We start from the raw sequence: 13,491 nt of genomic DNA, 5'->3' as shown, positions 1-13,491 counted from the left end.
GTAGGCCTTTTTCCACTCTGAGGAAGCTTATTTATCATGTATATTTCTAATGCACTGTATCTGTCCCATTACAAAATACCACCTTTAATCTTTCTCAGCGGGGTTTCTACACCCCTTTCTTAACTCTCAAGTAAGGATTATAGATATTGGGATTTTACCCCGTGTGCACTGAAGGGTTCAAAATTGTCATATGTGTAGATGAACCCACAAAAATTTCATAAATGCCTACTTTTAGGTGAAACATGCAACGTCAGAAAGAAAAGTGGGTTTGAAGAGATTCAAGTGCCACTTGATACAAGTCAATTTATACATTACCATATGCAGATGATACTGTATAGGGATTCCACAATTCCGTAACAACGCAAATATCTGTGGAATAGCTTACAGCTAATACACCCACTTAGTATACACTGCGTAATTGCAATATCTGGATGGAAATAGCCTGTGATGATCTAGAATTTAGTCTTCCTACGAACAATAAACCTGGTCAGGTGTTCCGATTTCCATCAACAACATGTACAGGGTACGCAGAAAGGAATTGCATAAAATACAGAGAATAGGTGCTGGTGAAACAAAATTTATTTATAGTAGGAATATGAATGGTCAATCACTAACAGTTTTAGAATTCCTGGTCCACTTGAATAATAGGCAACAGCGTTATCATTACGCCATCGGGAAGCTCGATAGAGAATAGGGCATAAGGGGGATAGAGAAGCAGAGGAAGAGAAGAAAGAAATAGAGAGATGGAGAATCATAAGAAAATAGCAAATATATACAGAGAGAAATTTATGGAAAACTTACGAGTATAGAAGGTACAGAGAAGAGCCCAAGCGTGTTTTCTGGGCGAGGGGAATGAAGCCGTGAGGGGAAGGGGTTGAGGCAAAACCGCCATCTTGGGTAACTATTGCAAATGTTTATACGTGTTGAGAACTTTGTGGAATAAGGTGGGTGATCCTGATATGGCCATGCTAAGGTGTGAGAATTTTTCTAGCCGCCATTTTGAGATAAAATCAAAACCATTTTTTTTAAATCGTTCTCAGGCTAATGGACTTTCATAAAAAAAAATTACATTCACCATGAAAATAGTTTTACTGGCCCAAAAAAGCGAAATTCCAAAAGTCAACTTAGTGGTCATATCAGGAACATGTTCACATGATATAGCCACCCTTGTTCCATGTTCTACAAATCGTGATCTGTTTCGGGTTCATAGTCAGTTCTGCTAAAATTAAATAATTCTGGTGTAAAAGTAAGTGGCCGCGGTGGCTCAGTTGGAAGTAGAGCGGAAGCAGCCGTACGAGAAACATCGTTTCGCGTGGTGCTTGCAGCTTGGTTCGAACGAGGCCGTGTCCTGGTGAGTAGAAAGGAATATTAGTTACGAGTCAAATAGAAGTAATTCGGACTGTTGTATAATGGAAACACGTCGTGTTAACACGTTAAAATTGTCCTTTTCGAGTGCTCAAAAGAGACCCACGTCAGTGAATTTACACCGTTGGATTAGTGAAACGCTGGCTCTCACCGAAGACCAGGTTCTAAGCATTGAAATTGACCATTTTCGTAAGTGTGTATACATAAAACTGGTATCACACCTGTTAGGTGAGCAAATAATACGGAAGTGTGGACGAATGTTGGTGTTTCGTGATGAGGATGGTGATCATGATGTACGATTGGAATGGGCGGACAGAATAACAACAATGGTGCGACTACATGTCATCCCGATGGAAGTTAAGGATGAGGCATTAGCTGCGGTACTCATAAAATATGGAGAAATAGAGTCTATCGACGACGAGACTTACTCGCAGGAACATATCTATCGTACCCGCACGGGCATAAAAGTGTTGAGGATGGTATTGAAGCAGTCAATACCGTCTTACGTCACGATTCAAGGTGCGAGATATTGGGTCACATATTATGGGCAGCAGCCGTCTTGCAAGATCTGTGACGAATTGACACACGCAGCAGCCATGTGTCCCCAAAGACGACGACGCACTACTCCTACCGTAGCAAGTTCACCCGCAGTCCAAGCGGGCACATCTATGAACAACCAGGAACCCAGCACCTATGCACAACGTGTCAATCGACCACCAACGCAACTCACTGTCAAAGAAACACAATTGGACTCTCGACCCACAGTGTTGCCAATACCCACCAGAACGACATTGAGGCAGAAGACAGAGGGTGATGTACCAACAGCGTCAACTGAGAACGCACCGAAAGACGATCCTGCAGTGGTAACACTTTCGGGGAACAACGCGACGGACGAAACCATGGAAAATTCACTGTTATGGGCTGATGAAGTAGAACGGGAAGAAACTGTACAAATGGAACTACATGAAGATCTACCAGAGGGTGTCCACCAAATCAAGTGTGAAGACCAGATGAATGTGCATGACAATTCTGATATCCAGCTGACTCCAGATGAAGTCCCAAGTCATGTGAAGCCTGTTGTTGTTCCAAGGGCCCCGTTGAAGGATGCCACCAGAAGGAAGATATCCATGGAAGGACAGCAGAAGCAGTTGACGAAGCAGAAGCGCAAGAAAAGTTCTCAAAGGGATGCGGAAATCAACCCACCGACCAAGAAGATTGATGACCAACGCCCCCTCTCTCCCTCCCCAGTGCGAATTACCCGGTCCCAAAGTGTTAATAATCTAGGTGCTAATGTTAGTGCTAGTGAAAAGATAATTCCTCATGAAAATTACTGATGCGCGTGATAGTGTTGTAGTTAGTGTACGGAGAAATGTTTGTTTATCTTTTGAGATGAGAATGATTTCCGGGTGTAGTGCGAGACATAAATTTGTTACTTTCCCAGTGTGTACAGCATAAATTTCCATATTACATGTTAGTGAGTTACAACATGAATATCGATATAATAACAGGTAGAAAAAATAGTGCAAATTGTGTCATGCACAAGAACGATTATTGTCATTCCGAAAACCACTTAGGACAAATACTTACTTTCGTCAAATTGAGCACCAAAAATGTACATCTACGTGGTATCCTTATATACAGTTTTATATAATATCTTTTTGTGCATGAATTACAGCACGCGTCTTTGTACCCTTAATATCAATGGGATCCTGACGCCAGTAAAATGCAAAGTGCTTGCGGACTTTGTCCGAATACATTCGATTGACATTCTATATTTGCAAGAAGTATGTTTTGTAGAATTTAACTTCATATATGGGTACGAGGCGATTGTAAATTTGGGAACAAGCGGGAGAGGGACGGCAATTTTAATCAGAAGTGGGATAGAAATAAAAAATGTAAAGAAATTAGTTGATGGGAGGGGAATCAGCTTTCAAAGTCAACGTTATACTTTTGTTAATATCTACGCCCCCTCCGGACAGCAAAACAGATGGAAAAGGGAACAATTTTACCAGAATGAGCTGGTATACTTACTTCCAAATAATGATTCGTGTATAATCCTAGGTGGTGATTTTAATCAGGTGCTGCGATCATGTGATTGTGTAGGCAAGTTTCAAAATAGTTTAGCATTAACGACCTTAATCAACGACTTACAGCTGAAGGACATCTGGACCGAAAAACGAAAGGATGTAGTGTTTACCTATTTCAATAACAAAGCAGGTTCGCGATTGGACAGATTCTATACACTTGGTCATAATATAAAATATGTGACGACAATAGATGCTTTGCCGGTACCTTTTTCAGATCATATAGCAATCAGAATGAGTATTAATCTACAAGAATCTAAATTAGTTTGGGGTCCGTCCTATTGGAAAATGAACTCTGCCCTACTTCAACAACCTAATGTGAATGATATGTTTGAAAAAAAATGGAAGTATTGGTGCCGGCAACGAAAACACTATACTGATTACAATACGTGGTGGGTAAAATACGTAAAACCTCGAATTAAATCCTATTTTCAATGGCTAGGGAAAGAGAGTGCACGTGACCGGAACTTAATGTTGAACTTCTATTACAAATGTTTACATGAGTTATGTATGCGACCTGATGTCACCGAACATTATCCACAGATACAAAAATACAAAGCACAAATCCTTACGTTGCAACGGCATCACTTGGAGGGTATAAAGATAAGAGCTACTCATGCGTCATCTTTGCAAGATGAACGAACCTCTCTATTTCACTATGTACAAACACAAAAACAAAAGAGAGCTCTATTGATAAATAATATTGTCGATTCCGGCGAAGATACACTTAGAACCCAACAAGGTATATCACAAGTGTTTTACAAGTATTATACTAATTTGTATACTGGTAAAGAAGTAGATCAATTGGCTGTACAACAATTGCTCACATCGGTAAATAAATTTTTAACGGACGAAGACAGAACTTTGTTAGACAGTGACGTCACCGTCGAGGAGGTGTATGAGGCACTGCGTACTTGTAACGTTAAGCGCACTCCTGGGAACGATGGCATAGGCTATCAATTTTATATACGGTTTTTTGATATTATAAAACATGAATTGGTCATGATAATACAAGATGCATTTCGAAACAAATGTGTGCTTCAAAATGAAGGTATAATTGTACTGATTGCCAAAAAAACGCGTCCGAGTGCAGTTACTGACTTTAGGCCCATTACTTTGTTAAACTGTGACTATAAGATTATGGCAAAAGTTTTGGCTAATAGACTGAAACCTATATTATCTTCCTTACTCAATTCACGGCAAACATGTGTCAGTAAAACTCAAAATATATTTTCAACGGTGGCGGGTATACGTGATATCATGTCTTATTATGAAATGCAACAAACATCAGCTTGTATACTATCCTTTGACTTTACAAAAGCTTTTGACCTTGTAATTCACCAATATTTGTTTGAAGTACTTCGAGCCTATCGCTTCAGTGAAGACTTTATATCTCTTTTGCAAAGTTTCTATAGAAAGGCAACTTCCCGTCTTCTTATCAATGGATTCGTGACTCCTGCAATACACGTGACGAGATCCATTCGCCAGGGGTGCCCCTTGAGTATGCTTCTCTTCGCTTTGACCTTGGACCCGCTACTTCGATATATTCAGTGCCGAGCCCCGCCGGCAGCGAGTGCTTTCCTTGAAACGCAAGTGTTTACATTCGCAGACGATTTATCAGCTTGTGTAACAACAACGAACCAGCTCCAAAATATACTAAATGCAATGTGTTTGTATTGTTCTGCCAGCGGAGCGGAAGTAAACATGACAAAATCAAAGGCTTTACCTGTTGGCAACTGGAAACAAGACAATCCGGACATAGGGATACAATATGTGAACGAACTTAAAATATTAGGCATCACTTATCATAGTAACGACTCCAGAATGTTGGATCTAAACTGGACGAAAATAGTAAGCGAAATCCGGTTACAGTGCTATCAAATGAGAGGAAGACACCTCAACTTAATTCAGCGTGTTTGGTTCCTACACACTTTTATTTTTAGTAAATTAAATTATGTCGCGCAAGTGTTGCCAATCACACAGCAATATCTCCGACAAATAAAGTCTGCTGTGGGATGGTTCATGTGGTACGGACATTTTTTTCGGGTACCTTTCCCGATCATGTGTCAAACACACATGACAGGTGGTCTAGACCTATGGAATATTGAAAATAAATGTAAGTCGCTATTTTTAGCTAGAAATTATAAATTGTACTTAACTGAAGGGTCGATTACATCAATGTGGTTGCGTATATTTACCGATACGTTTCCACCACAAAATCCACCCAACTTGTCTCGACTAACAAAGAATTCTATGTATGTACGAATATTTGTACAAGAATGGAGTTATGTGGAGTTTCCCATGGATTTGAAGGAGAATACTCTGTCAAAATATTTGTATGAACATTTTCAACGACAACTTAGCTTGCAGCAGAGTCGAATAGAAAAAAAATTTCCTAATGTTATTTGGTCCAATGTATGGCAAAATCTTCACAAGCCGTTCCTTGACACGGACATACGAAGTTTGTGGTATACCCTGGTGCATGATCTAGTTCCAACAAATGTTCGACTAAATGAAATAAAAAGATTACCAACAAATGAGTGTAAACAATGTGGAGAGGTGGATACAAATCAACATCGCCTCACTACATGTAAAGGAGTTTCAGAAATTTGGGCCTTTCTCATTATGTGCCTTGCCAAAATATGTCGTATATCGCCACAATGCTTTCAAGCAAACATATGTATATTACCAGACTTCAAACATTTCCCTGTGAAGAAACAAAATGCCATTGTGTGGCTAATAGCACATACAATATACTATATATACAGCAAAAAGTTTGAACCAAATATTACCCTATATACAATGTATCTTAAAAGATCTAGATGGAAACAATCCAAAAAACAACATGTCAGATTGTCACAATATTTTGGTAAATATCTCGATGTAATGTAATTGTATGTAAACATGAAAGAAAACTATCCATAGATGTAAACAGAATAGTAAAATAAAAAAAAAAAAAAAAAAAAAAAAAAAGTTGGTAACGCATCTGACTACCATGCTCAAGGTCCCGGGTTCGATCCCCGGCCTGTTCAAATCCGGGAACTTTTCTAACGGTGGAAGCGGCCCCTTCGCCCACCCAGCGTCGAATACCATGGGTACCTGGGGGAAACCCTGGGGGGTAAAGGCGGTCAGGGGCGTGATGCTGATCACATCAACCCCACTCACGACCGGTTCAAGAAAGTGTAGGGTGTTACCCCCACACCCCCTATACGCCTTCATGGCGTGGTGCTATGCACAGGGGAACACTTTACCTTTACCTTTTGGTGTAAAAGGAATAAATACGATACTAAATAATCCTTTTTGTAATTCAAAAGTGGATTCAAAACAGTATTTTCCATTAAAAATGAAGTTGTTTACAAAATTGGGTAACCTGGGTACCTGACATTGCAATTTACTTATTTCAAAACATAAGAATGTGAAATCATTCAAGAGAAGAGTACAAGACAAAAATGAGATTTAAAAAAATCAGCGACAACACCAATCGAAATAGCATTAAAAGCTAAATAGAGTACGATGGTTTTCAGAAAAGAGTATTTGCAAAACGTGCATAAAAGAAAGTAGACTTACCAACGAAAAACAAGAAGAGGTCACACGAAAAACACAAAACAAGCAACGCCATATTGGTCAACCTGGCTGGATGGGAAATGATCACGTGACACATTAGGAGGCCCCCCCTCACTGGATGCTGATGCCATCTAGCGGATTTTTTCTTAACCAACTACCAATAGCGGGGTGGCCATATCAGGAACATGGCCATAACAGGAGCATCCACCTTAAATTAATTGAACGAACAAAGAGACTTCAGATATGGAGAAAGAGACACGTGTCGATTGGAAACTAGCCATCAGAAATAAATACGACCTTCCGAACCAAAGCTGCACGTGTCGCTCGGACTGGGCCGTTTTCTTAATACAGTCCATCGTGTCGCCTCGGTTTGTTGGTGGTGCATGCACGGTTAATTTTTTTTCTTCAGACTGAAGGGGCCCGTGTCGCTTGTCGGTTCAAATAATGAAGTTTTCGGAACGAGCCAGCAAACGTTTACACCTGCCTTAGCGACAAGACAGACCGCACAAGGCTGCATTGGTCAAATCCTCAAAGTGGCACGTATAGCTTGTTGTTTTGGTATGAAATATATCTATTCAGACCGAGGTGACAAGCAACTCGTGCCACTTGGAAGCAAACCCTCAATGCAAATATCAATGCAACTATTCGAACCGAAGCGACACGGAAAGCTGCACGTGTCACTCAAACTGGTCCGTTTTCCCAATAGCGTTTATCGTGTCGCCTCGGTCTGTTTGTAGCGCATGCGCGGTGAATGCTTCCTTTTAGGAAGATTTTACACCGAAGTGACACGCGGCATGTGTACCTTAAGGATTTTACTAATCGAAGGCAGGCTAGTGCGAGTGCGACCTGTGACGCCTCTATGTTGATTGGCTGGTTTCCAAGCGGTATGTGTCCCGCGATCCCCTGAGAATTCACACCGGAGTGACAAGCCACATGGGTACCTTGAGTCTAACGGAGATTTCACACAAAAGCGACAGGCGACACGTGCGCTTGAGAATTTCGTCGACCGAGCGTAGGCTTGTGCAGCCTGTCATGTCGCTACGGTGTGAATTCTCCCCAAAGCAAAATGTTCATCGTAGATGCGCAAACAATACACCGAAGCGATACTATGTGTGGTATTGGGAAAACGACCCAGTTCGAGTTGCACGCAAGCCACAGGCGACACGTGCAGTTCGTCGTGTCGGTTCGGTTCGAAAATGAACAGAAATGAATGCAAATGTTTAATTACAAGAGGCACGTATCGCTTATCGCCTGTCGCTTCGGTCTGAATTCGTCCATTGAATGATCGGGCTCCTGTCTTTTGTCACCTATCATGTGTAGCTTATCGTCCAATATTTCGGTCCGAAATCTACCTATATTCTCGGTTTAGGCTTACATATTGAGGTGGCGTAAATTGTGTTATACTGTACATTTGTACAGTCAAGTACAATGCCGGCTTGTAATGAATACATTGACTTTCAATGGAATCGTTACAAGCCGGCAGTGTCCGTGACTATACCGTACTTCATATTTTTATATAATAATGTTTTGTGATACATTTAAGAGTGTAGGAGTTATAATGTAACTAATATTTTGATTCTATTGTTATTTTATTAAACTCTTTCTGGTGGACTCACGAGATATAGCAGAGCATTACATATGGTAAATGAACACGCCCTAGCACAAAAAAGGTCTAGGTCTGTTTGTTTCTTTAATCGAAATTAATTACTAAGAACTTGGTGTTATTGTTTCTGACGATTTAAACATAAAGAATCATAACAAGCAGCCTTATTTTACACGACGAAATTCCCTCTCACTGAATGTTAACAAAAATAGACGCAACAGCCGGCTGCAAGAGCCGCAAGCTATTTTGGTTTCAGCTGACGTCACACACGCTCTCTCTATACCTTCTATATTCTAAAATAAAAAAAAGTAGAAGGAAGAAAAAGAGTAAGAAGGAGTGAGAAAGAACTTATTGATAGACAGACAGAGAAACAAATGAAGAAAGATAGAGAAATAGAAAGAATAAATGGATAGAAAAATATAAAGAGATGCCGAAAGAGAAGAAGAAATTGACAGAGAGAAAGAAACAGAAGAAAGATACAATTAGATAGAAATCGATAAACAGAAGAAAAGAAAGAACAAAATATAGAAGTTAAAAAAGAGTATACAGACAGAGTGAAAGAGAATTATTAGCATCCATGACTACTGAAGCCAATTGAGCCAAGAAATTCTGTGACGACAGTACTGAGTAGGATCCAAAAAGCTGGTAGGTTGTATGTGTGTTAAGTGTGTGGCGAGGAAGTGTATACGCACACATACACAACCTCGTATAGTAATGGCAGAAAGCTAAGAGTAGTGGAACAGGGCTAAAAATACACGCTGGCTGTTTATATCGCCGAAAGGATCAAAACTTATGCAGAAAACAAGAAAAGGAATGTGAAATGTTAAACTCACATGAGATTACACCACTGTAAATATCCATTACATTGCCTCTCTCCCATTAAAATTAATGTTTCCTAATTTTCCGCCGGCTGATTTCAGTTGCTTGTTCCTCCTTGTTTTGCTTGGATGCTGATGTAAATATAAATAATTCCGCCCCTTTCTCATCTCATTCTTTTCATCTGCTTATTTTTCTAGCTCTTCTGCTTTGTTTGTTGGCATGAATGAAATAGCTAGCGTCAACATCAGGCAGGGATGTATTCCCAGAATGCACCTCGGTAGACATTGCAAGGTACTATTCTGTTCTTTTCCTCCCAGCATTGTAACTGGTTACTCCACACGATTCTATTTCCCTCTGTTTGCTTTGTGAATCTCAGGAATATAACCACACACACACATACACGCACAGACGGTAGGGTATCAGACTTCCACGGGATCGATTCCCGGCTTGAGTGACATCAAGTGGGATATGTTCCGGCAAATTTCCTGAATGGAGCTGTTCTAGGCTTCACTCAACCTAAAATAAATGGGTATCTAGGAGCAACCCAGTGGGGAGGTGGGGTAAATGTGTCGGAGCGTGGTATTGATCGCATCACCTACTGAAATAGCCTAAATTGTGAATGTATCTGGCTCAATATGTACAAACCTCCAAGATAGCTATCTTCTTTTTCCTGCACATAACATACGCACACACACACGACACTTATTAAATATGAACATTTATATTATTGTGAAACCTCTCCATTTCTTGTTTTACCTATTGCAATCTAATTTCTGGCTTACATTGCCATAAATATATAGTTAGTATTCTATTTACATATGTTTAGCTACCAGGCGGTAGATCCGGCTTCAATTCTAAGGTTGAATGATGATAGCTGCGAGCTATAAGTCCATACAGCACCAAGCCTAGCGTCAATGGGTACCTAGGGACCACACTTGCGAAATAAGGAGCGGATAAAGGCAGTCAGAACGTGATGTGATCACATCGTCTTAAGAATGGTCAAGGTTCGACAACTGGTAAGGCGCTGCCTCCAACCCCCTCTTCTACATATGCCTATACGGCATGGCTACACTGCTTTGCTCCATCCACTTGCTTCTACCCCTTCCCTGCCGTTATGCGCGGCCTTGCTCCGCAGATTCCCGAAATAGAGTTTAAATTTCAAAACATAGCTCGCCATTATCAAATTCCTAGGCACGGCACTGCAATTCAGAAATGTTATTGAAAATTCCTTACTTGTGTTCCCTAGGGCTTGAAGCCTGGATACTATGAGAATCGGCACATTCCACAGGAGACTACTCAGCCAGACGACCACGATCATCTTGTAGGCGTGGAACTGGGTTTGCCACCGTCTGGACTTCAAAGGGCGGCAGATGGCGAAGTACCTCTCCAGTGCGATTACCACCAACGTCCACACCCCAACGGAGACAGACACAGCTGGAAAAGGTAGAGAGGAAAGTATAAATTAGTAACAGAGCTACAAATCATCCTTACAATTTAACCTATGAATTTAAAAATCAACGAATTTGTCCACTAACCGCAACTAACGGCAAGAAAGTTCTTAGCATAAACCGGTTTAACATGACACTGAAGCAACCCTCAACCGACCTCCGTGGCGGAGTGTTTAACACAGTGCGCTACGACGCCAGAGGTCCCAGATTCGAATCCTGGCCTGGGTATAGGTGTTCTTTGTGAGTGTCCCTTCATTAATTTCATCATATCATCACTCATTGTCATCATCGCGATTTGCTAAAAGTAGCTGAAAAGCCAAATAAAATTTTAAAAAATAATCAATGAATCAAACCAGAAGTGACAGAAAAGCGAAGTCAAATAAAGAAAATCAAACTAAAGGTGACAGAAGAGCGAAGTAAAATAACCAAAACCAATAAATCAATCAAACCAAAAGTGTTAGAAAAGCGAAGTAAACAAAATCAATCAATCAAACCAAAAGTGGCAAAAAAGTGAATTAAAACATAACAAATCAATCAATCAATCAATCAAACTAAAAGTGACTGATGAGCGAAGTAAAATAACCAAAACCATTAAATCAATCAAACCAAAAGTGTAAAAAGCTAAGTAAACAAAATCAATCAATCAATCAATCAAAAAGTGGCAGAAAACAGAAGTAAAATAAACAAAAGCAATCAAACAAACTAAAAGTTACAGAAAATTGAAGTAAAATAAACAAACTCAATCAAATTAAATGTGATGGAAAATCGAAGTAAATAAACCAAACCAATAAATCAAACAAACCAAAATCAATCAATCAACTACATCACCTTTGTTTGATTGAATCTGTACCATAAAGAAACACCCTCTGGAGCTCTCTAGAGTTCTCAAATCTACGCGAGTGGTGGGATAGTGAATGATGTAATGAACCGTTTGTATTGCTACCCTGCCCCTGCGTTGCCGAAATGTGCGATTTTCTTCAATACACCGTCGTTACCTTTATTCAGTCAGTGCCGTCGGTATATTCGCGAAGGAAAAAACGTACACGGCGAAATCAGGGACATAATATTTAGCATTGTTGAACTCTTGACAAGGACGCGAGGGAGGGAAGTGATAAATATCGTGTAAAACAAGCTACACAAGGTGCAGCGGATGGAGTGCAAAAATCTGAAATATTTTATTTAAAAAAATCAGATAAGATGGGAAGAATCGTGGAAAGATAGTGTCACTCAGTAAACATAAGTCCATGAAAAAAAGTAAACCGTTCGTGGGCCAGGTGCGTGTCCCATAGGTCTAATAATACCTGTGTTGTTAGGTTAGGAGGGTCAGCAGTTAGTTTTAGCGTTTGTTGCAGTCTGCGTGTGCCCCTCACCAGACTATTCTGTTCATAATTACGAGAGCTATTGAACGTGGAACTGTTGCTAATTTCTATGCAGATCAGCGATAGGTGTCAATAATTAAAAAAACATATTCATATGTCTGTGAGAGTGAGTTAGATCTAGGGTGTTGATATCCTTTGTAGACATACATGTGCATAAATGTAACCCATTATTTGACAGCATAATTTGAGTTCAAGATGCTCAAATGATTGTAAAATTCATGTTGATTACACACAGTGAGTGTACGTGTGGAATTGACCTAGTTCTATGTTGCCATCTATCGGGAAATGCGAACATTATTGTCGGCACCAAAAGGCCTTAAATACCGAATGGTAGTCATGTGGCTCTACTATGCGATTCATCATAAGCTACGAAAATAAGCTTCAGTGCGAGAAACATCAGATATGTAGCTAGTTATATAGTAAGGAACATAACATATGTTATATTATATCGCAAGACTTTAACAGAGTGATGAATTCGGGGGGGGGGGGAATCCATTTTAGGTCCATATATTTTTAAATACTCTAAATTTATATTCCCCTTTAAATGTAAGGGACCAAGTTTGGCATCCATATAATAATACATGAAAAATTACTGTTTGTATATCGTAAACTTTAGTTTCTTAGATATTATACGAGAAGACAAAAGTTCATGAAGAGAGATGTAACACACATTTCCTGAATTAAGCCTGCTTTTTATTTCCTCCTTAATATTAGTTTCATTTGTTAGTATTACTTCTAAGTACTTGAATTTGTAAACTGGTTCAGACTAGTTGTTATCAATAATTAGATTTTGTTTATTAGCCCTACATAACACTTAGTTTCGGCCTGTAAACACATATTTAGGATGGATCAGGATACTCTTCAAGCTTGTGTGGTGTCAACTGAGGGGACGAAGAACCCAGAGAAAGTTTCGTTTATGATGATGTCATCCATAGATATGCTGCAGAAAGTCTAGACGCCTTAGTTTGCTGTAGATGAAAATTGCTTTCTACAATATTATTTTATCATTCTTAAAATTACAGTTACCAGTAAGTATGCCTAATTAATTACACATCAGAAGTAAGGGCCAATTTAAATCTATATTGGTTTATTAGTATTATAATTTGATGATTTCTTTTCTTATTGATTTGCTTTATTTTACTTCGCTTCTTGTGCCACTTTGGCAAATTTGCCAAAAAGGGGGTGAGTGATGATATGATGAAATTGATGAATGGACACTCGCAAACATC

At 39.7% G+C, this 13,491-nt stretch overlaps 1 protein-coding gene across 1 annotated transcript in view; it reads right to left on the bottom strand.

The window, feature by feature from the left end:
* The window catches only part of LOC145985998 (cholecystokinin receptor type A-like), a 493,092-nt gene that overhangs the window by 62,735 nt on the left and 416,866 nt on the right, over positions 1-13,491 (bottom strand). Inside the window, exon 3 of the mRNA XM_083120160.1 lies at positions 10,669-10,869. Coding sequence (XP_082976286.1) covers positions 10,669-10,869 — 201 coding nt within the window. The remainder of the gene's footprint in view (positions 1-10,668; positions 10,870-13,491) is intronic.

The sequence above is a fragment of the Lepisma saccharinum genome, chromosome 3 (genome assembly GCF_977018435.1).
Source record: "Lepisma saccharinum chromosome 3, izLepSacc3.1, whole genome shotgun sequence".
Lineage (NCBI taxonomy): Eukaryota > Metazoa > Arthropoda > Insecta > Zygentoma > Lepismatidae > Lepisma > Lepisma saccharinum.
Note: the sequence above shows the minus strand (reverse complement) of the source record. Positions and strands in the feature narration are given on the sequence as shown.